Here is a 23,857-nt window from a genome sequence, read left to right as displayed (position 1 = left end):
GTGCCTTCAGGGACCGCCGAAGCAAGGGTGAAAGCTCGTGTTTAAGTCAAGTCAATGCGAGTTTTGAGGCCATTTTGACTGTTGAGGGTGGAATTGAATCCGAGTCTCATAGCTGTGAGGTCTGCGTGCTAACCACACAGCCGCCGTGCAGCCTGGAGTTAATTAATTGTCATGAATTAATTCATTTGATCACTTGCATATAATTTATTGCTGCTCCTGCCACAGTTTGATAAAACCAATCCTAGAATGGTTTTGTAGTTAGAGAATGAAAAAAAAATTAGAGCCCTCTAGACATGAAATAACACCCCTATAGTCACATTTATGCTTCTATAGAGAAGATAAAAATAAAATAAGTGCTTGCGTTTGTTGCTGTAAATGTGTTCCAGGTGGACAGGAAATGAGGTTTATTCTGGATTATTGTGCCCGTTGTGTTGTCAAGTGAGTGACCAGTGAATGCATCGTTTCAATTAGGAAAAAAAAATTATCTTAAATTTGATAGGAACTAATGTATGGTGGTGATTATTTTTCCATATAAAAATAATACATTTCAAGACAAACATGCATTTTATTCTGTTTTTTTGTTGGAATAAGTGTTCCCCAAAAAAGCCAAAGAAAAAGCAAAGTGGGTACAACAATCAGGGTACATTCTGACCTCCATTTGTGTACAACATCAACATTAATCTACTAATTAATTGTTAGACTTTTCCAGCCCCAGGCTCTTATTCTAAGACTTTCCTCCCACGTTCCCTGCAAGGTATTCCAACCCCCCCCACCCCCCCCCCCTTGAGGAGTGTTTACTTTGTGCCTCTCTGCTGTGGAGTATTTATGCTATCTTATACTCTGCTTAGTGCCAATCACTTGGCATCAGCAAAAGAGGCGCGTCGACGGCGGCAGGGTGGGAAAGACACTTGTCACATTAGCGCCTTTTGTTTGCCAGTTTTCCCCCGGCCCGCATTCTCTCCTTGGATCCTCATGAGTGGATGCGATCCGTGTGTTTGTGTTGTGTGTGTTTGTGTGTGTTGTGTGAGGATGGAGCTGACCCTTTGTGCCCATCCTCCACCTCCACATACCTTGGACACTCCTGTTGCCCGGCGGCTACATCTGCTCCACTTTCCACCTCCGACATGAAATTGTCATGCAGCTGCAGAGTGGTGCGTGCAGGCAGCGGCGGGCTTCACGGTTGAAGATGTCCAAATATCGAACATAAACCAGACTCAAGTGAGGCGTTTAAAGACACAGTGTTGTGTGTTGTCCACACCTCCAAATGTCTCCGCTCACATGACACATTTTTTTTGTACTGTTGTTTTGGAAAAATAAGTTTTTTTCCAATTTTTTTTTCCAATTTTTTGGAAAAAGTATCAACAACACCCCCGACCCACCCACTATTTTTTTTATTCTGTTGTAAAATTAAAAAAAACTTTTTTTTTCAAAATACTTTGGTCAAAAAACATTTTTATTTCGCTGTTTTGGAAAGAAAGATGTACCTACCCCCCTCCCACACACACACACTATTGTTTTATTCTGCTGTTTTTGAAAAAGAAGAACTAAAATAACTAATAATTTTTTTTAATGTTTTGTTCAGAAATTTTTTATTCTGTTGTTGTTTTGGAAAAAGGATAATAACAAAAAATAGTTTTTTTCAATTTTTTTTTTGTCCATCATTTTTTTAAATTCTGCTATTGTTTTGGAATACCCCCCTACCCCCATTTCCCATTTTTTGGGGAAAAGAACTGACATAGTATTTTTTAAATGTTTTTGTCCATAATTTTTTTATGCTGCTGTTGTTTTGGAAAAAAGTAATAAGAAAAAATTTATTTTTTTCAAAAAAATTTTTGTCCATAATTTAAAAAAATTCTGCTATTGTTTTGGAATACCCCCCCCCCCTCATTTTCCCATTTCCCATTTTTTGGGGAAAAGAACTGACATAGTATTTTTTTATGTTTTTGTCCATAATTTTTTTATGCTGCTGTTGTTTTGGAAAAAAATAATAAGAAAAAAATGTTTTTTTTCAAAAAAAATGTTGTCCATAATTTTTTTAAATTCTGCTATTGTTTTGGAATACCCCCCTCCCTCATTTTTCCATTTCCCATTTTTTGGGAAAAAGAACTGACATAGTATTTTTTTTAATGTTTTTGTCCATAATTTTTTATGCTGCTGTTTTTTTGGAAAAAAATAATAAGAAAAAAATAGTTTTTTTCAAAAAACATTTTGTCCATAATTTTTTTAAATTCTGCTATTGGAAAAAGAACTGACAAAGTATTTTTTTTTTATGTTTTTGTCCATAATTTTTTATGCTGCTGTTTTTTTGGAAAAAAATAATAAGAAAAAAATAGTTTTTTTCAAAAAAAATTTTGTCCATAATTTTTTATGCTGCTGTTTTTTTGAAAAAAAAATAATAAGAAAAAAATAGTTTTTTTTTGTCCATAATTTTTAAAAATTCTGCTATTGTTCCCCCATTTTCCAGTATTGTATACATAGTATTTTCTTAGTATTTTTTTTTATGGTTTTGTCCATAATTTTTTTTATTCTGCTGTTTTTTTTGAAAAAAATATAACAAAAATTTGTTTTTTTTTCAAAATGTAAAACTTTTTTGTCCATAATTTTTTAAAATTCTGCTATTGTTTTGGAATCGCCCCCATTTACCAGCATTGTTTTGTTTGGGGAACGGAACCAACATAGTATTTTCCCTCCCAATTTCTTCCATGATTGTTTGTTCTGTTGTTTAGGAGAAAGTCAGTTAAAAGTAATAATAAAGTAATATTTTCCCTATTATCCTGTTGTGCTGAGAAAGTACCCAAAAAGTACTGTAATATCGTCATATAGTTCATTCCACAGTGTTGCGTGTTGTCCACACCTCCAAATGTCTCCTCTCACATGACCTCCTGGAGTTTACATGACATTTCCAGGACCCTGAAGAAAGAAAGAAAGTGCGTGATCTCAGCCCCGGCCCCCGTTGCGCGTCCTCGGTGGGCTTCTTGAAGCCCCCCTCCCCCTCGCTTAAGTGGTCACCAGCCACACGCTTGGAAGTGTCCCCCATAGGCGGGAACACAAAGACAAGTGTGGAACATCAGAGGTTCATGCTGACGGCTCGGATTTATTTTTAATTTGGCCCACTCAGGTCATGTGACTCCTTGGCGGTGACATGTGACACAATGATGACCTTGCCGAGGTGCAGCCTGATAATTGGAGTCAGCTGACTGGCCTTTGTTGTTGCTTGCTGGCATTGCGGATTCAGGTGACCCCTGACCCCGACCCCCCACCACCCACCAGGTGACAGCAGGTCAAGGGCACACCTCTTTTTTTTTTAGACCTGTAAACCAGTAGGATCCACCAGCACCCCTCAATGCTCTTCTCCAGCGGATATCAGCAGCTGTGTGTAGGAACCCTCAGACAAAGCTTGTTTTTTTTCCACTTATGTGGAAAAAAAACATTTTTGAACAAAGTTCTCGATTTCTCAGTGAGTGATGTAAGAATAATTATATATAGGCCATCGGGAGTGCTGAGCGTGTTTTTTTTTTTGGGGGGGGGCGATTGACGGCTGTTTATTTATTTATTTAAGTTTTGCTGCGTCTTGCCTTGGTAACTATACAAGACAGCATTTTTTTAAAATATCTGTGAAGTATCCAGTGATAAAATTAGGACACCCCTTAAATGCCATGTGTGGCGCCCCCTTTTTGCTTTCATTCATTCATTCATTCATTTTCCACCGCTTTTCCTCACGAGGGTCGCGGGGGGTGTTGGAGCCTATCCCAGCTGTCTTTGGGCGAGAGGCGGGGTACACCCTGGACTGGTCACCAGCCAATCACAAGGCACATATAGACAAACAAAGTTTTCAAAGTCATATTGGTACATGTTTGTATATTTGAGTGTGAAGTTGCTGTATGATGACTTTAGTGACCGTTATATTGTTATATACAATATTTTTATGCAGTATACAATCACAGGGCACATATAGGCAAACAACCATTCACACTCACATTCATACCTATGGACAATTTGGAGTCGCTAATTAACCTAGCATGTTTTTTGGAATGTGGGAGGAAACATTCCTTAACATTCCTTAAACTTTCAGACCGTTTTAGTGTAGTAAATACATCTGCATCTTATACTTTTGATGATGTGTGTCTTTATTTGAGGAGCCCAGAGAGGGGCTGACGTCATTGCAGCACCCCAATGAATGCGTTGCTCAAATGCAATATAGTATGGGAAAACTTTTAAGGAGTTTTTTTAATATTCATATTGGTACATGTTTGTATATTTGAATATGAAGTTGCTGTATGATGACTTTAGTGACTGTTATATTGTTATATACAATATTTTTATACACTATACTGTTATATACAATCACAGGGCATAGATATATAGACAAACAACCATTCACACTCACATTCATACTTATGGACAATTTGGAGTCGCCAATTAACCTAGCATGTTTTTGGAATATGGGAGGAAATCGGAATACTCATGCAAACTCCACACATGGCGGATGGTGGAATTGAACCCCGGTCTCCTAGCTGTGAGGTCTGTGCGCTAACCACACAGCCACCGTGCAGCCTTCAGGTTAAGCAGGCCTTCAAAAATGTTTTGCTTGATGGTGGCCATGTTTTATAAATAATAATTATTGTGGTAGTGATTGAGTTAAAGTGTATAAAGTAACAGTAATAATAATAATAATAATACACTAATAATAACGTGATGTTGTCTCTCCTTGTCCGTCATTTCTCTGCTCTGATAGGTGCCAATTATCGGGGGCTTGGCGTTGAGAACCTTCTTGGCCGCCGCTGACCCTGTTAGCCATCTTTAATGTCAACTCCCCAGTGTCCAAGTGGAAGGAATTACTTCGCTTTTAGTCTCCAATCGGGGGAAGAAAATGCAGACGGGCGCAGCAGAATGCCGAGCTTGACTGCACCGTGGTGAAACGAGCTTGTGGACTGTGCGGATATAAAAAACCCTAAGGGGTTTTGACATTTCAGATTTTTTTTTATTATTTATTTTTTTTTTTTTTACTTTTTCTGGCCTGAGAGTGTTTTTGGAGCAGAGCGGGGACAAAGAAGGGGGGGGACGCAGATGATGGTGTGGTGCCGCTCAGGCGTACGTAGAGCCTTGGCTCTCCTGGCGCTCCTGGGCCTCCTGCTTCCCGTTCGACATGGGGGCTGCTCGGGGCCCGATGGCGGTGGCGGCTCTGGGGACGCCGACGAGTCCCTGCTGCACCCTGATGCACCCTCCCGGGGGGACCTGCATAGACACAAACGCAGCTGGGTATGGAACCAGTTCTTCGTGCTAGAGGAGTACACGGGGAACGAGCCTCTCTACGTCGGAAAGGTAAGCGATTTGTGTTTTTTTGTCGGCGTATTCACATCAAAAGCCATCCACGAATCAATAAATCATCATATAAAATGTGTAATAAACTACATTAATGTGTACTATAATAGTAAATAAACGATTAATCCTTCAACAGCGACGTTTAAATGAAAAGGCAGACAAAGTGGCGAATGCAGCATAAGCGACATATGTTGACTCAGGCGTCCTCAGGTAGCACCCAGTGTGTGTATGTGTATGTGTGTGTGTGTATGTGTGTGTGTGTGCGCACTGCAGTGGAAGAAATATTTGAAAAAGTGAAAGCAGGCATCATTAATCCTGCTGCATACAGTACAGTCATACTTCACATTGCCATGGTAACAACTCTAACAACAACAAACAAAAAAGAGCAGAAATACAGCAGACTTTTAACTTGTTATATTTTTTAAAAAATATTATCATTATATTTCATTGTAGGGGTGTCGCCATATAGTGAAAAATGAATTTAAAAAAAAAAAAAGAAAAATGAAATTTTTTTGGACTATGTTAATATATATATATTATTAGTAGGAAGCTTTTGTTTTTACATTGCGTGTTTTTTTCAGAATTATTTTTTTTTACAAAAAAACTTTATTCCAGGCTTTACTATGGACACCATATAGTGAACAATGAAAGGGTTTTTTTGTTGTTGTTTTTTTTTAAAAAAAAAAAAAGAAAAATGAAAGTTTTGTGGACTATGTTAAAAAATATATATTATGAGTAGGAAGCTTTTGTTCTTACATTGCGTGATTTTTTCAGAATTATTTTTACAAATACAATTTTTTTTTTTACAAAAAAACTTTACTATGGACACCATATAGTGAAAAATGAAAGTTTTTTTTTTAAAGAAAAATTACAGTTTTTTGGACTATGTTAAAAAATATATATCATTAGTAGGAAGCTTTTGTTCTTATATTGTGTGTTTTTTTCAGAATATTTTTTACAAATACAACTTTTTTTCCACATTATTCTCAGAATATGTTGACGTTCTTACGGTCATACAGTATTATAACTTTTTTTCAACCTCATTTACCAAAAATTTGAACTTTATTCCCGGCTTTACTATGGACACCATATAGTGAAAAATGATTACAAAAAATTACAACTTTATTCCAGGCTTTACTATGGACACCATATAGTGAAAAATTATTTATTTAAAAAAAAAAAGTTTTTTGGACTAAGTTAAAAAAATATATTATTAGTAGGAAGGTTTTGTACACACACATTGTGTGTTTTTTTCAGAATTATTTTTACAAATCCAACTTTTTTTTTTTTACAATAGTCTCAGAATATGTTGACATTCTTACGGTAATACAGTATTATAACTTTTTTTCAACCTCATTTACCAAAAATTACAACTTTATTCCCGGCTTTACTATGGACACCATATAGTGAAAAATGAAGTTTTTTGGACTATGTTAAAAAATATATATTATTAGTAGGAGGCTTTTGTTCTTGCATTGTGTTTTTTTTTCAGAATTATTTTTAAAAATACAACTTTTTTTTTACAATATTCTCAGAATATGTTGACGTTCTTACGGTAATACAGTATTATAACTTTTTTTCAACCTCATTTACCAAAAATTACAACTTTATGGAATAAAGTTGTAATTTTTTGTAATGATTTTTTACTATGGACACCATATAGTGAAAAATTATTTATTTAAAAAAAAAAAGAAAAATGAAAGTTTTTTGGACTATGTTAAAAAATATATATTATTAGTAGGAAACTTTTGTTCTTACATTGCGTGTTTTTTTTCAGAATTATTTTTACAAATACAACTTTTTTTTTACGTTATTCTCAGAATTCTTACGGTAATACAGTATTATAACTTTTTTTCGACTTCATTTACCAAAAATTAAAATTTTATTCCTGGCTTTACTATGGACACCATATAGTGAAAAATGAAAGTTTTTTTTTTTTAAAGAAAAATGAAAGTTTTTTGGACTGTTATAAAAATATATATTATTAGTAGGAAGCTTTTGTTTTTACATTGCGTGTTTTTTTCAGAATTATTTTTACACATTTTTTTTTACAATATTCTCAGAATATGTTGACATTCTTACGGTACTATTTTTCGACCTAATTTACCAAAAATTACAACTTTTTTCCTGGCTTTACTATGGACACCATATAGTGAAAAATGAAAGTTTTTTTTTTTTTTTTAAGAAAAAGTAAAGTTTATTATTTTTAAAAATACAACATTTTTTACGTTATTCTCAGAATATGTTGACGTTCTTACGGCAATACAGTATTATAACTTTTTTTCAACCTCATTTACCAAAAATTACAACTTTATTCCCGGCTTTACTTTGGACACCATTGGTGTAAATGTAAGTGAACCAGACCTGCACCAAAATATGATGGTTTCTTTCTTTGCCCCACCCCAGCCCCTCTATTTATGCATTTGGAAATTCCTTAAGTATTTTTTTGTGTACACCTGCTTAAAGGTAAGCAAACGGCGCTGAAATCAAAAGCAACAGAATCGACAGTCCAGTGTATGTGTACAATAAATGTTTGTGCTGATGTCACTGTCGGCCATTGTGAGTGTGTAAATGTGTGTTCAGTCTGTGCACTAGCGGGCCAGATGGGTCCTTGGAAGCTCTCTCCAGATCCCCGTTATCTCATGGAATTTTCTGGTCTTATTATTAAATTACTTTTTCCGTCTTTCCGGTCATCTGCGGGATCATCAACCTCCTCGGCGGGTATTTGCCGGGTCTGCTCTCGCAAAAGCCCATTTCCTTGCTGGCTCTGAACCGGATTAGCGTCTCCAGCTGGAATATTTGGTTACATTGGACCATCCTATTGTTCTGCTGCGTCGTCTTGCCAAGAACGGGGGAGGGTGGGGGGGGTGTCGTGTCGTGGGAATGCTTCCAAAGACTGATGAGGATATCGTTGATGAGTTCAAATGGAGGTTATTTCTTCATCCTGTTCTATCTCGGAACACCTCCATCCCAAGACCTCCACACATCATGTTTATATTTTCCCCCTTTAAATAAATCGGAAGTGGCGGTAATGTTTTAAGATGCACTCTAAGTGATTCCATCGATAAACTACTCACATATCCCGTTTTCCCATTTTCTACCTCGTGTAGTCCATCTTTCACTGCTTTAAAACCGACTCCCTCATTTCCGGATAAGCAACAAAACCGACAAATGACCGAGCAAATCATTTTTTTTTTTTTTTGTGGTGGTAAAATTCCTGTCACAGCACAATGTTTGCAAGGTCTGAGAGCCAATAAATGTCCTCTCAGCTTGGCCCGGAATACTAATCTTCCAATGGAAAAAGGGATTTAAATGCGACCAGATATAACGTTCCACAAAGTAATTGTATGAATGCTGAGAAGCATTCCCACATATAAAACTCCACACCGTTTTTCATCCAGTTATTTCCTCGACTTCAAGGCAATCCCTTGTCGGAATGTTCAGCTCATTGAGGTGACATAGGCTGGCTATCAGGACTGGTGGTTGCTGGTTCAATCCTCGATCCAGTTGTAATCATTCCATTTATTGATATTTTTCAACATTTATAACACTTCTGATTTTAGTCTGCCAAAAATGAATAGACAGATAGTAGAATAGTTGCTGGTTCAATCCCTGATCCAGTTGTAATCATTCCCTTTATTGATATTTTTTCAACATTTATAATGCTGCTGATTTAGTTTGCTAAAAATGAATAGACAGATAGTTAAACAGATAGTAGAATAGTTGCTGGTTCAATCCCAGATCCAGCTGTAATCATTCCAATTATTGATACTTTTCAACATTTATAACACTTCCGATTTTAGTCTGCTAAAAATAAATAGACAGCTAGTAGAATAGTTGCTGGTTCAATCCCAGATCCAGATGTAATCATTCAATTTTTTGATATTTTTCAACATTTATAACACTTCTGATTTTAGTTTGCCAAAAATGAATAGACAGATAGTAGAATAGTTGCTGGTTCAATCCCCAATCCAGCTATAATCATTCCAGTTATTGATACATTTTCAACATTTATAACATTTCTGATTTTAGTTTGCCAAAAATGAATAGACAGATAGTAGAATAGTTGCTGGTTCAATCCCCGATCCAGCTGTAATCATTCCAGTTACTTATATTTTTCAACATTTATAACACTTCTGATTTTAGTCTGCTAAAAATGAATAGACAGATAGTAGAATAGTTGCTGGTTCAATCCCCGATCCAACTGTAATCATTCCAGTTACTTATACTTTTCAACATTTATAAAGCTGCTGATTTTAGTCTGCTAAAAATGAATAGACAGATAGTAGAATAGTTGCTGGTTCAATCCCCGATCCAGCTGTAATCATTCCAGTTATTGATTACTGCTAAAAATGAATAAACAGATAGTAGAATAGTTGCTGGTTCAATCCCCAATCCAGTTGTAATCATTCAATTTATTTATATTTTTCAACATTTATAAAGCTGCTGATTTTAGTCTGCCAAAAATGAATAGACAGAAAGTAGAATAGTTGCTGGTTCAATCCCCGATCCAGCTGTAATCATTCCATTTATTGATATTTTTCAACATTTTAACACTTCTGATTTTAGTCTGTTAAAAATGAATAGACAGATAGTTTGACAGATAGTAGAATAGTTGCTGGTTCAATCCCCGATCCAGCTGTAATCATTCTAGTTATTGATACTTTTCACCATTTATAACACTTCTGATTTTAGCCTGCTAAAAATGAATAGACAGATAGTTAAACAGATAGTAGAATAGTTGCTGGTTCAATCCCCGATCCAGCTGTAATCATTCCATTTATTGATACTTTTCAACATTTATAACACCTGACACATTTTAAGGATCTTTCGACTCAAATTGCTTCATTAAGTTTATGAATAAAACAGTTGCTTTCACCCTGGTGCACACTGTAATGGAAATTTCCAACATTCCTAATGAAAAGTAACCATGTTATCAATCCCTGGAAATCACATGAGATCAGTATACAGTGTCAAAGACACTCCAGATTGCAGTCTGTGTGTTTTAAACATAACATGTTCTGCTGTCACTAGATTGGGAATTCTGTTTTCTTGTACTCTGTCATCACAACAAAAAAAAACATCCCTTTGGTTGTTTTTTTTAAAGAAAAAACGCCAATAAACTCACACCAAGTAAAGGATGCAGGCTTGATTTAGTCCCCTTGGTACAAAACATGGTGTGATGGAGCTGTCACATTATTTGTTCCTGGAGATCATAGTTGTCACAGTGTGATGTTGTTTGCCATCACAAGGTGACATGTTGCCGGCTGACACTGTTTGGAAAGGTCTGCTGTGTCACAAGGAGGACAACCCTTGTAGATATTGATTCTTTGGATGTAGAAAAAAAATAATAAACAAGAGCACACCTTCGCCCAGGCTGCAATACGTTGTCACATTCAGGACCTTCATATATACCGTCATTGTAATACATGAGTACACCACCAATGTATGTAGTATATACATATAAGGTTTACTTGACTAAATGTTAGGATTATTTTAGAGTGACAAAAAAAATGTTACGGGATTCCAGGAGTCCTTTATTCCAAAACGTCAAATGAAAATAGGCAATATGTCCCATAAGAAATAATGTAAATCCAAATAATCCATTCCAGACACCATTCATTAATTCTCTACCACCCTGGACTGGTCGCCAGCCAATCACAGGGCACATATAGACAAACAACCATTCACACTCACATTCATACCTATGGACAATTTGGAGTCGCTAATTAACCTAGCATGTTTTTGGAATGTGGGAGGAAACATTCCTTAACATTCATTAAACGTTCAGACCATTTTAGTGTAGTAAATACATCTGCATCTTATACTTTTGATGATGTGTGTCTTTATTTGAGGAGCCCAGAGAGGGGCTAACGTCATTGCAGCACCCCAGATGCAATACAATATGGGAAAACTTTAAAGGATTTTTTATACTCATATTGGTACATGTTTGTATATTTGAGTGTGAAGTTGCTGCATGATGACTTTAGTGACTGTTATATTGTTATATACAATATTCTTATACACTATACTGTTATATACAATCACAGGGCACATATAGACAAACAACCATTCACACTCACATTCATACCTATGGACAATTTGGAGTCGCCAATTTGGGTGCTTATTATAGATTTAGTTTGATGTCCAGGTTTTACTTGGATTGTATTCTCATTTAGTGTGTAATGGTAATGGTTTTATTTCATTTGAACATGCATCAGATTACAATTGAATGCATCACATAATCAGTTCACAGTTCCACATGTCCAAAAGGAGTAGGAAGAAGCAAAGCTTATTCAATCCTACCCCTCCATCTGGTACTTTTACAATCAGTAACTTTTGCATTTGTTCACTTCCTGCTTTCCTAATATAATTCAAGTTTTTTTGTTTTGTTTTTTATTAATTTAATTTAATTTAATTTAATTTAATTTAATTTAATTTAATTTAATTTAATTTAATTTAATTTAATTTAATTTAATTTAATTTAATTTAATTTAATTTAATTTAATTTAATTTAATTTAATTTAATTTAATTTAATTTAATTTTTTGTCACATACCAAAGTATGAGGTGATATGACCATACAATGACATAATGGGTACCATAGTAAATGTCAATATAGTGATATGTATAGCACATCATGACTGGTTCAAGACTCTTCATCCTTGTATTTAGCAAACATCAACTGCTTGTATTGTTTCTTGAATTGGCTCATCGTTGTGCATTGTTTGAGGGTTTTACTCAATCCATTCCATAGTTTAATTCCACATACTGAAATTAAAACTAAAACCGCCCAAACATTTATAGGTTTTCATATTTTAATGAGGAGAGCATGCAAACAATGACTTTTGGCTTTTTAACGTAGTCCTAGCATATAAGTGTTTCAAATGTACTTCTTCCCTGAGATCATATTTCTCCTCTCTTGTAGAGAAGTATTGAATTACATTTTTAGCTAATTGGTTATTTTTAGCCTTATGCATCAGAAGATGAACTATATCAGCAAGTTGAAGTATTTGTGATTTTTGTAACAGATCTCAATATATTTGTAGCCCTAGTTGAGCAACTAGTGGATGTCCGGTGGGATACATAGTGGCTGTTATTCAGGCATACATCACACATGAAGGACATCTGTGTTGAAAGCAGCGGGACACTAATTGGACTAAACAACAGGACCAAACGGCCAGACGACAGTCTGGTCGGCCTGGAAGCGGAGGGCCAGTGTGATACACTAGAAAACAGGAAGTCATTGGCTGGATGAAGCCTGGCTCGCCTTTAATGCGTTCTGTCACATTCCAAATTTCACAAGCAAATGTCTCATTATGCCTTGGCACCGCGCCCCCGGGTAAGAGCAGCACCGGCACCCGGAATCAGCCACGCTCGCTTGAAGCCAGCGGAAAACATGCATTTGGGAACGACACAGTCGGCTGTGACACACAACTTGAAGTCATTTTAAGCTTGACAAACACAACATAATGTGATTACAGCTTTACTCTTTAGGGCGTTCACGCCCCTTGAAAAGCAACCATATATGTTGCTTGTGTTAATTTGGGAGTCATGCATCGTTTCTCCATACTTTGATGGCGTCGCTTTACAGAAGCTACGGCAAGACGGAATGCTAGTGAGGTCAAATGAATGTTTTTTGTTGTTGTCGGAAGCTTGGGATCATAGAATATGGGAGTCTCTTTGAAAGTTTTACCAATGTCTGGACTGAGTGATTTTTTTACGCTTTATAAAAAGAAAAAAAGCAGAGAAAATAATTTAATAAAAAAAAAAATCCTACTCGCTACAGTTTGTTCAACGTCACGGAAGATTGAAGTATGAAAAGACAACATTTTTCGAAAAAAATTGAATTTGTGGCACGCACACGCAAAACTTTAAATTATTATTATTGATTCAAAACTATTGAAATTATTTGTGCAATTTACTGTTCATATTTGATGTCATCTATTCGTCACCACATTATTATTATTATTATTATTTATTATTATACGGGAGCCAGGCAACGGCATCTATCTATCTATCCATCCATCCATCAATCCACCCATCCATCCACCCATCCATCCATCCATCCATCCATCTCTCCCTCCCTCCACCCCCACCCCTCTCTCTCTCTCTCTCTCTATTTATCCATCCATCTATCCCCCCCTCTCTCTCTCTCTCTCTCTCTATCCATCCACCCCCCCCTCTCTCTATCATCCATCCCTCCCTCCCTCCCTCCCTCTCTCCATCCATCCATCCCCCTCTCTCTCTCTCTATCTCTATCTATCCATCCATCCCCCCCTCTCTCTCTATCTATCTATCCATCATCCCTCCATCCATCCCTCCATCCATCCATCCACCCCCCCTCTCTCTATCTATCCATCCATCCATTCACCCCCTCTCTCTCTATATATATCTATCCATCCATCCATCCACCCCCTCTCTCTATATATATATCTATCCATCCATCCATCCATCCCCCCCCCTCTCTCTCTCTCTATCTATCTATCCATCCATCCATCCATCCATGCATCCATCCATCCACCCCCCCCCCCCTCTTTCTCTATCTATCCATCTATACATCCCTCTCTCTCTCTCTCTCTAGCTCTCTCTCTCTATCCTATTATCCATCCATCCTCTCTCTCTCTCTCTCTCTCTATCTATCTATCTACCTATCCATCCATCCATCCATCCATCCATCCATCCATCTATCCATCTATCCATCTATCCATCTATCCATCCATCCACCACCCCCTCTATCCTACTATCCATCCATCCCCTCTCCCTCTCTCTCTCTCTCTCTCTCTATCTATCTATCTACCTATCTATCCATCCATCCATCCATCCATCCATCTATCCATCTATCCATCTATCCATCTATCCATCTATCCATCTATCCATCTATCCATCTATCCATCTATCCATCTATCCATCTATCCATCTATCCATCTATCCATCTATCCATCCATCCACCCCCCTCTCTCTATCTATCTATCTATCCATCCATCCATCCATCTCTACATTTGATCATTTGAATTCAGGCTTGACCAGATTGTTGCCAAATCAACCCAAATAAATCATGCTGTTTTGTGGTTGAATAAAACCCCTTATTAGTCATAAATTCTGCATATTTATGAAGCATTTTTCAAGCATACCAATGGAAAATGAACTAAAATACAAATATAAGGCATTCAAAAGACGTTGTGATGATTATGTATTCGTCTACACTGGTGTCTGAGTAGCAGCAATGTGACTGTAATGTTTATTGAGACACACAAGCACCAGTTTTGATTGCCGGTTTGAATTATATCACAATAAAAAGCTGCGGCTGTAAGACACCCCACGCTGCAACCCCACATGTCACTTCCTGTCCGCCCTCCGCTCTTCTCCATTAACAGAAGAACACATTTACAGCAACATGAACACAACACAAGTCTTACTTCTGTCTTATTCTTTTATATAATACATATTGTATTGAGTAATATACGTGTAAACGTGACTATAGGGGTGTTATTTCGGGTCTAGAGGTCTCTAATAATGTAAAAAAAATATTGTTCTCACTACAAAGGTTTCCTACTTTGCAGAGATTCACTTATCATGGACCAATTAACTGTGATAAAGGAGGGATTACTTAATGCGACTGCATTATTAGCAAGCTGGACTTTTAGCTCTTTAGCATTCCACTTAAAATGATGTTGTTTTCCCAATCACTGATCAAGGAAGTGTATTTTTTCAGTGTCTATCCCCAGTGGGATAAGGATATAGTTGAATTAAAAAATCTACATGTAAACAAGCACAGATGAGTAGTGGTTCAACTCCCTTCCAGGGTCAAAACCTGATAGACAACATCTGTGCTCGTGTCACGGCCTGTGGCGTGGTGCACCGCTTGCACATCTGTGACAGCGATGCTGAAAGGTACATGCAGGTTAGGCAGCAGCAGCTTGCTTGCTTCCCGCCCCCTCCGGATGCTTCTGCCTATCCCAGCAGGGGGGGAAGTCACATTGTGTACGTGTTTCTCCATCCAGAGGTGGGTTTGTTGTGTTTTAGGAAGCGCTTCTGCTGCTGATGCTTGACTAAGCTGCCTGCGGTCCACACATGGGTCCTTTCTTTATTTGAACTGTTGATTTACCTGAAGTCAGAAAGTAATGGTAATGGTTTTATTTCATTTGAACATTTGAATGCATCACATAATCAGTTCACAGTTCCACATGTCCAAAAGGAGTAGGAAGAAGCAAAGCTTATTAAATCCTACCCCTCCATCTGGTACTTTTACAATCACTAACTGTTACATTTGTTCACTTCCTGCTTTCCTAATATAGTTTAAGGTTTTTTAATTTTTTCAAAATTTTGAAATTTTGAATTTTTTTGTCCTGAAACGAAGTACGAGGTGATATGACTATACAAAAGGAGTAGGCAGAAGAAAAGCTTATTAAATCCTACCCCTCCAGCTGGTACTTTTACAATCACTAACTGTTACATTTGTTCACTTCCTGCTTTCCTAATATAGTTTAAGGTTTTTAAATTTTTTCAAAATTTTGACATTTTGACATTTTTTGTCCTGTACCGAAGTACGAGGTGATATGACTATACAAAAGGAGTAGGAAGAAGCAAAGCTTATTAAATCCTACCCCTCCATCTGGTACTTTTACAATCACTAACTGTTACATTTGTTCACTTCCTGCTTTCCTAATATAGTTTAAGGTTTTTAAATTTTTTCAAAATTTTGAAATTTTGAAATTTTTTGTCCTGTACCGAAGTACGAGGTGATATGACTATACAAAAGGAGTAGGAAGAAGCAAAGCTTATTAAATCCTACCCCTCCATCTGGTACTTTTACAATCAGTAACTGTTACATTTGTTCACTTCCTGCTTTCCTGATATAGTTTAAGGTTTTTAATTTTTTTCAAAATTTTGAAATTTTGAAATTTTTTGTCCTGTACCGAAATACGAGGTGATATGACTATACAAAAGGAGTAGGCAGAAGCAAAGCTTATTAAATCCTACCCCTCCATCTGGTACTTTTACAATCAGTAACTGTTACGTTACATTTGTTAACTTCCTGCTTTCCTGATATAGTTTAAGGTTTTTAAAATTTTTCAAAATTTTGAAATTTTGAAATTTTTTGTCCCGTACCAAAGTACGATGTGATATGACTATACAAAAGGAGTAGGCAGAAGCAAAGCTTATTAAATCCTACCCCTCCATCTGGTACTTTTACAATCAGTAACTGTTACATTTGTTCACTTCCTGCTTTCATAATATAATTTTTTATTTTTATTTTTATTTTTATTTTTATTTTTATTTTTATTTTTATTTTTATTTTTATTTTTATTTTTATTTTTATTTTTATTTTTATTTTTATTTTTATTTTTATTTTTATTTTTATTTTTTTTGTCAAGACTCTTCATCCTTGTATTTAGCAAACATCAACTGCTTGTATTGTTTCTTGAATTGGCTCATCGTTGTGCATTGTTTGAGGGTCTTACTCAATCCATTCCATAGTTTGATTCCACATACTGAAATTCTATGGCTTTTTAACGTAGTCCTAACGTGTTTTAAATGTACTACTGAGATCATATTTTTCCTCTCTTGTAGAGAAGTATTGGATGACATTTTTAAAGTCAATTTTTTAAAGTGAATTGTCTTAACTTCAGAAAATGCATTAAGAAATCAGCCTCATTTGGTGTTTTTTTCCCCCCATCATGCCAGATGGTGATTACCACTAATAACTGGCTTGAGGAATGGTCACATGCATTGTGTTGGAAGGCTCACATAAGTCAAATAAATCGGATTTTATGTTTCCAGTGTGAGTGTGACTGAAAAAAACAACCCCTTCACTACCCTTTGCCTTTGCAGATGATTTTGTCTGATTTTTCAAGGCACACAGAATATTGTCTTTTATGGATTATGATTATGATTAGAATCCTGTTTTTCAAAGTTAGTTCCTACTTTTTCCGTTCTTTAGTAATCAGCAGTAGAAAAAAAAGTAATCAGCAGTAAAAAATGAACATAGGTAAGTTTCAGGAAAATATCGGTTCCCAACTAAAACAAAAAGAAATTCAGCAAAAATGTTGTCAAAAGTATAACTTTTACTTTCACACATTTTTTTTTTTTGCTTTTGTGACAGTTCAAATATCTTACCTGTTACACGCTACACTCCTCCATGTTGTTCCACCTCCTAATTGCTGTCAAGTGTGTTTTTATTGCAAATGTTTTGGCTTAAAACCGCTCTAAAAGTGACATCCGTTAGTGGGCAGTTGATTTATCACCACTTTTTTTTATCTCTCACACAAAAAAAACATTTAAAAGATACAAAAAGGTACAAAAATAAAATATATATATTTTATAATTTTTAGTTTTATATTTATAAAAACTTATAAATACGCCTTTGGTATCGAATGAGTTAAAGGGGACCTATTATGGTCATTTTTCGGCCCTTTATATTGAGTTGTGGACTCCTATAGAGCAGCTACACACAATAACAAGCTTTCTAGATCTTCCAACATCTACACCTATTCCTGTTGAGATTTATCTTTTTAAAATGTCAGTCATGTCTGTGTGGGATCCCGAATCCGATTGGGAATTAGAGACTGGGCAGTTTCCCGAGTTTCTCAAGAAAAGAGGTTACTTCAAGACGTCGCTCTGTATGCGCATGCTATACTGCTACACAGAAAAGCTTTTTTTTCCCCATGACTAAAATAAAATAAAATAAAATAAAATAAAATAAAATAAAATAAAATAAAATAAAATAAAATAAAATAAAATAAAATAAAATTTATTTATTTTATTTATCGTTAATAATAATAACTGGCAAGAGGAGCAATAACATTTCTTTTGACACTTAAAATGATTTCTATAATGCAAAGTGGCAGTTGTTACTAATAACTGGCAAGAGGAGAGCTATCATGAATTGTACGGGCTTATGGATTTTGTGGATTATAAATAAATAAAATAAAATAAATTGTATTCATTTTTGCCGCTATATTTTATGCTAACGGCAAGCCAAGGCTACATTTCGGCGTATATGTCCAATGTAAATAGGCTAACCGAGATTCCACTGTATATCTATTTGACTTTTTGTTGCTGCCTCCTATAGGACTGTAGCGGAACAACAACCGCATACATGAGTTTGTCTGGAAAACCTGACGAGGAGCCGTTTATTTACATACTTCTATGCTTTTTCTTCTGACATAAGGTGACAAGGCTATTAAAACATTGCCGCTTCATGAATTGGCTTTCACACCTCATACCTCTTCTGATGGATGATAATATTTACGGGAAAGCCCATAAATATGTTTACGATCCTGAGTCATGGGCACGTTGTGACCCGGCATCCCGACGCCAATGACGTGTTGTGACAGTAATTAGCTTTATTCAGCGATATAATAACGCCACTGATAGTAGCTGCCGCTTCATTAGCATTCTGTTGGACGTGGGCTGTCAAAAGGGTTACAATCATAGCGAGCACGGCGTGGCGGCAAAGGTCAGTCTCAATAGCATCCACTCACACGGGGCTGCAGCTGGGGAGTGCTGAGAGCAGCATGTTGAGGAGGAGGGTGAGTCAGGCTGTCATGCAGGGTACGAAGGGGGGGCATGGCGCTTTGGGTACCGAGGGAGCAGGGATCACAGAAGGAAGAGCTCATGGTAGGCGTCTTGGGGGACTTTGGGGGGGATGCTGGGAAAAGCCTCCGTGTGAGCACCGGAATCATAGAAGACGAGAGTCGTGCTGCAGCACCTTTTGGACCGAGTTTATACCAGATGAGACAGGATGAGACGAGAGAGAGGGAGCCTGGGGTGTGGGGGGGGGGTTTGGGGGGGCGACATTGTTTACAATCTCGTTTTGTGTTAGAGTGAGATGAAGTCCTGCTGAGGTCAAGACAGCTTGGTCTCGCCTCCTGGTGTCCACATCGGTATACCTGCAAGAGCTGTATCAAATAATACTCCATTCTACTTCAACAGTGTTGTTATTATTGTGCTGGTATTACAACTGCCTTGACTTTCCTTATCATTAATAATAATAACTGGCGAGAGGAGCAGTCGCATTTTTTTTTTTGACATTTTAAAATGATTTCTATAATGCAAAGTGGCAGCTGTTACTAATAACTGGCAAGAGGAGAGCTACCATGAATTGGACTTTGTGGATTATTTCAGCACTTTCTATATATTCCCAGTTGGTGGATTTCATGAATAACTGGTGGGCGGAGCAATGGCATGAATTCCTTGGTGTGTACACTGTGATCTTGTTTATTAGCAGACACACTGTAGATTTTAATTTGGTAGGTTATGTTTACAATTCATATTTATTTCGATTATGCAATATGGCTGTTTTAATAATAACTGGCAGGAGGAGTGATAGCATTTATTATATGACACATCAACGTTATACATTTGTATGTGCTTGCGTGCGAGCAATCTGACTTTGTGGATTATTTGAACCCTGCCTGTTCATTTCAGGATTCCAAAGTGGCGATTTTCATTAAAAACCGGCGGGTGGAGCAACGGCATGAACATGAATTCCTTGATTGTACAGTGTACTTGTGCGTTAGCAGGTTTTGCGGATTATGTTGATGCTGTGTGTTTGTTTTTATTATGGAAGATGTTTTTTTAATAACAATAACTGGCAGGAGGATTCAATAGCATTAATTGTATGACACGTCATTACTCGTGTGAGCAATGTCACTTATTTTGTGAGTTATTTCTACACTGTTGATTAATTTCTAGGATTCCAAAGTGGTGATTTTCATTCATAACTGGCGGGTAGAGCAACGACATGAACATGGATTCTTTGATTGTACAGTGTACTTGTGCGTTAGCAGGTTTTGCGGATTATGTTGATGCTGTGTGTTTGTTTTTATTATGAATGATGTTTTTTAATAACAATAACTGGCAGGAGGATTCAATAGCATTAATTGTATGACACGTCATTACTTGTGTTACTTATTTTGCGAGTTATTTCTACACTGTTGATTAATTTCTAGGATTCCAAAGTGATGATTTTCATTTATAACTGGCGGGTGGAACAACAGCATGAACATGAATTGTATGACACGTCATAGCTTGTGTGTGAGCAATGTCACTTATTTTGCGGGTTATTTCTACACTCTCGATTCATTTTTTGATTTTCATTCATAACTGGCAGGTGGAGCAACGGCATGGACATGAATTCCTTGGTTGTACACTGTACTTGTGCGTTAGCAGGTTTTGCGGATTATGTTGATGCTGTGTGTTTCTTTTTATTATGGAAGATGTTTTTAATAACAATAACTGGCAGGAGGATTCGATAGGATTAATTGTATGACACGTCATTATTCATGTGTGAGCAATGTCACTTATTTTGTGGGTTATTTCTACACTGTTGATCAATTTCTAGGATTCCAAAGTGATGATTTTCATTTATAACTGGCGGGTGGAACAACAGCATGAACATGAATTCTTTGATTGTACAGTGTACTTGTGCGTTAGCAGGTTTTGCGGGATATGTTGATGCTGTGTGTTTGTTTTTATTATGGAAGATGTTTTTAATAACAATAACTGGCAGTAGGATTCGATAGGATTAATTGTATGACACGTCATAGCTTGTGTGTGAGCAATGTCACTTATTTTGCGGGTTATTTCTACACACTCGATTCATTTTTTGATTTTCATTCATAACTGGCAGGTGGAGCAACGGCATGGACATGAATTCCTTGGTTGTACACTGTACTTGTGCGTTAGCAGGTTTTGCGGACTATGTTGATGCTGTGTGTTTCTTTTTATTATGGAAGATGTTTTTAATAACAATAACTGGCAGGAGGATTCGATAGGATTAATTGTATGACACGTCATTATTCATGTGTGAGCAATGTCACTTATTTTGTGGGTTATTTCTACACTGTTGATTAATTTCTAGGATTCCAAAGTGATGATTTTCATTTATAACTGGCGGGTGGAACAACAGCATGAACATGAATTCTTTGATTGTACAGTGTACTTGTGCGTTAGCAGGTTTTGCGGGATATGTTGATGCTGTGTGTTTGTTTTTATTATGGAAGATGTTTTTAATAACAATAACTGGCAGGAGGATTCGATAGGATTAATTGTATGACACGTCACAGCTTGTGTGTGAGCAATGTCACTTATTTTGCGGGTTATTTCTACAGTCTCGATTCATTTTTTGATTTTCATTCATAACTGGCAGGTGGAGCAACGGCATGGACATGAATTCCTTGGTTGTACACTGTACTTGTGCGTTAGCAGGTTTTGCGGATTATGTTGATGCTGTGTGTTTCTTTTTATTATGGAAGATGTTTTTAATAACAATAACTGGCAGGAGGATTCGATAGGATTAATTGTATGACACGTCATTATTCATGTGTGAGCAATGTCACTTATTTTGTGGGTTATTTCTACACTGTTGATTAATTTCTAGGATTCCAAAGTGATGATTTTCATTTATAACTGGCAGGTGGAGCAACGGCATGTACTGTACTTTATTACAGAATCAGCATTCTCATCGTCACGATATTGTGGTTACACTTCTCACCCCGCCTCTTGAAAGGAACAGCGATCCCATGACGATATCGTGTTCCAAAACAGAGGTTCACCTTTAGCGCTTGTATGTACAAGCAATATTAACCTCATGAAATATTAAAGCAGAGGAAGGAATAGTTTTATTTCAACTTTTCTGCCTGCTTGCCTCTGCTTTTTTTTTTTTTTTTCCTGGTGGTGGGGCTTCATGTGTGGTTGCTACTGAAGTTTTCTGAACTGCTGATGTATTGGATTTTCGTCATCCCCAACAGGTCTGACTGTTGAATAATTCAAGATGGTCTGCAGCCTCCGTGGAGGGTATTGTAAAAAATATATATATATCTGTATTTGGGGGGCTACAAAGTGGATAACAGGTGGCCTGGAGACAACATGTTTTGAAAGGAGAAACAAAAAAACTTTTTTTTTTAACTCAGCCTTCAGTTCATTGGTCAAACCATGGTTTGCTTCTCAGGTTAAGCAAGGAAGAATAATTTACGTAGCCTTCCTTCTGATGTGACTAAATGAGTCCACGGTGGATAAAACACAGTCGGGGTTTTCGCACGTTGCAAAAAGGTGGCCGAGGGAGGAAAAAATTTCCACTAACTCCACTTTTGGCAATCATCCATTTTACAGCAATGAGTATTAATGATTTATACGCACTCAGCGGGGACATTCTAATATATGGCAGCACTCCTTTATTAACCCAATGAACCTGATCAGGGCTGTTTTCAAGGTAATTTCACATCCTTTGTCTTTATAAGGCCATATTTCCATAAGCCATATTGCTTTGGAATCTTCTTTTATCCACATTTCTGTTGGAGTTTTAGCAATAATTATATGACGCTTGAGCGAGGATAGCGCGGGATTTGATTTTGTGGCTTATTTTGATACTTGTTAATTTCTGGTATGCAAATTGGTGGTTATCATTAATAACCGGCAGGAGGAATGCTTTCAATTATTCCAATGCATGTTCCTTTTCTTTAATTTGTTTCATCAGAGCTCCAATAGCAGCCTCTATTAAGCCGGGTAATGCTTAAAAGGGGCTATGCATTTCCAAACTGTCTGTTAATAAAACCAGGAAGTAAAATATATAAGGAAAAAATATTTGAATCATAATAATTTTGCAGCGGCACAGTGGTCGAGTGGTTAGCACGCAGACCTCACAGCTAGGAGACCAGGGTTCAATCCCACCCTCGGTCATCTTTGCATATTCTCCCCGTGCATGCATGGGTTTTCTCTGGGTACTCCGGTTTCCTCCCATATTCCAAAAACATGCTAGGTTAATTAGCGACTCCAAATTGTCCATAGGTATGAATGTGAGTGTGAATGGTTGTTTGTCTATATGTGCCCTGTGATTGGCTGGCTGGCGACCGGTCTAGTGTGAACCCCACCTTTAACCCGAACACGGCTGGGATAGGCTCCCTCCCACATTCCAAAAACATGCTAGGTTAATTAGCGACTCCAAATTGTCCATAGGTATGAATGTGAGTGTGAATGGTTGTTTGTCTATATATGCCCTGTGATTGGCTGGTGACTGGTCCAGTGTGAACTCCACCTTTAACCCGAAGACGGCTGGGATAGGCTCCCTCCCACATTCCAAAAACATGCTAGCTTAATTAGCAACTCCAAATTGTCCATAGTTATGAATGAATGGTGTGAATGGTTGTTTGTCTATATGTGCCCTGTGATTGGCTGGCGACCAGTCCAGAGTGTACCCATCCTCTCTCGCCCGAAGACAGCTGGGATAGGCTCCAGCACCCCCCGCGACCCTCGTGAGGAAAAGCAGTAGAAAATAAATGAATGAATGAATAATAATTTAGCAAAATGGCACAAAAATCAAAATATATTTTTAATACAATATTTCAATTTATACATGCCAGTAAAACCACATAATTTCATTTTTCAACCCTTTATATTGAGTTATAACTATTAACCATATAAGGAAATCTGAACCTCTGTGATGTCACAAAGGAACAGTTTTACCACGCCTTCTGAAACTCAGCATTTTGAGCCATTTCTCACTTTTTTGGGCTCAATTCCAAATCCACAAA

General features: G+C 36.9%; 1 protein-coding gene across 2 annotated transcripts in view; it reads left to right on the top strand.

The window, feature by feature from the left end:
- The first annotated feature begins 5,010 nt into the window (after positions 1 to 5,010).
- LOC131108714 (cadherin-7-like) overlaps positions 5,011 to 23,857 on the top strand; it is a 124,061-nt gene continuing 105,214 nt past the window's right edge. Inside the window, exon 1 of one of the 2 annotated variants that reach the window (XM_078792276.1) lies at positions 5,011 to 5,322. In XM_078792276.1, coding sequence (XP_078648402.1) covers positions 5,068 to 5,322 — 255 coding nt within the window. In that variant the 5' untranslated portion in view covers positions 5,011 to 5,067. The remainder of the gene's footprint in view (positions 5,323 to 23,857) is intronic. The other variant, XM_078792277.1, reaches the window with a different exon arrangement.

Source organism: Doryrhamphus excisus, linkage group LG7, assembly GCF_037039965.1.
Source record: "Doryrhamphus excisus strain RoL-2023G ecotype Guam linkage group LG7, RoL_Dexc_Guam_v1.1, whole genome shotgun sequence".
Classification (NCBI taxonomy): Eukaryota; Metazoa; Chordata; class Actinopteri; order Syngnathiformes; family Syngnathidae; genus Doryrhamphus; species Doryrhamphus excisus.
The sequence above is the reverse complement of the archived record's forward strand: the minus strand, read 5'-3'. Positions and strand labels throughout refer to the sequence as shown.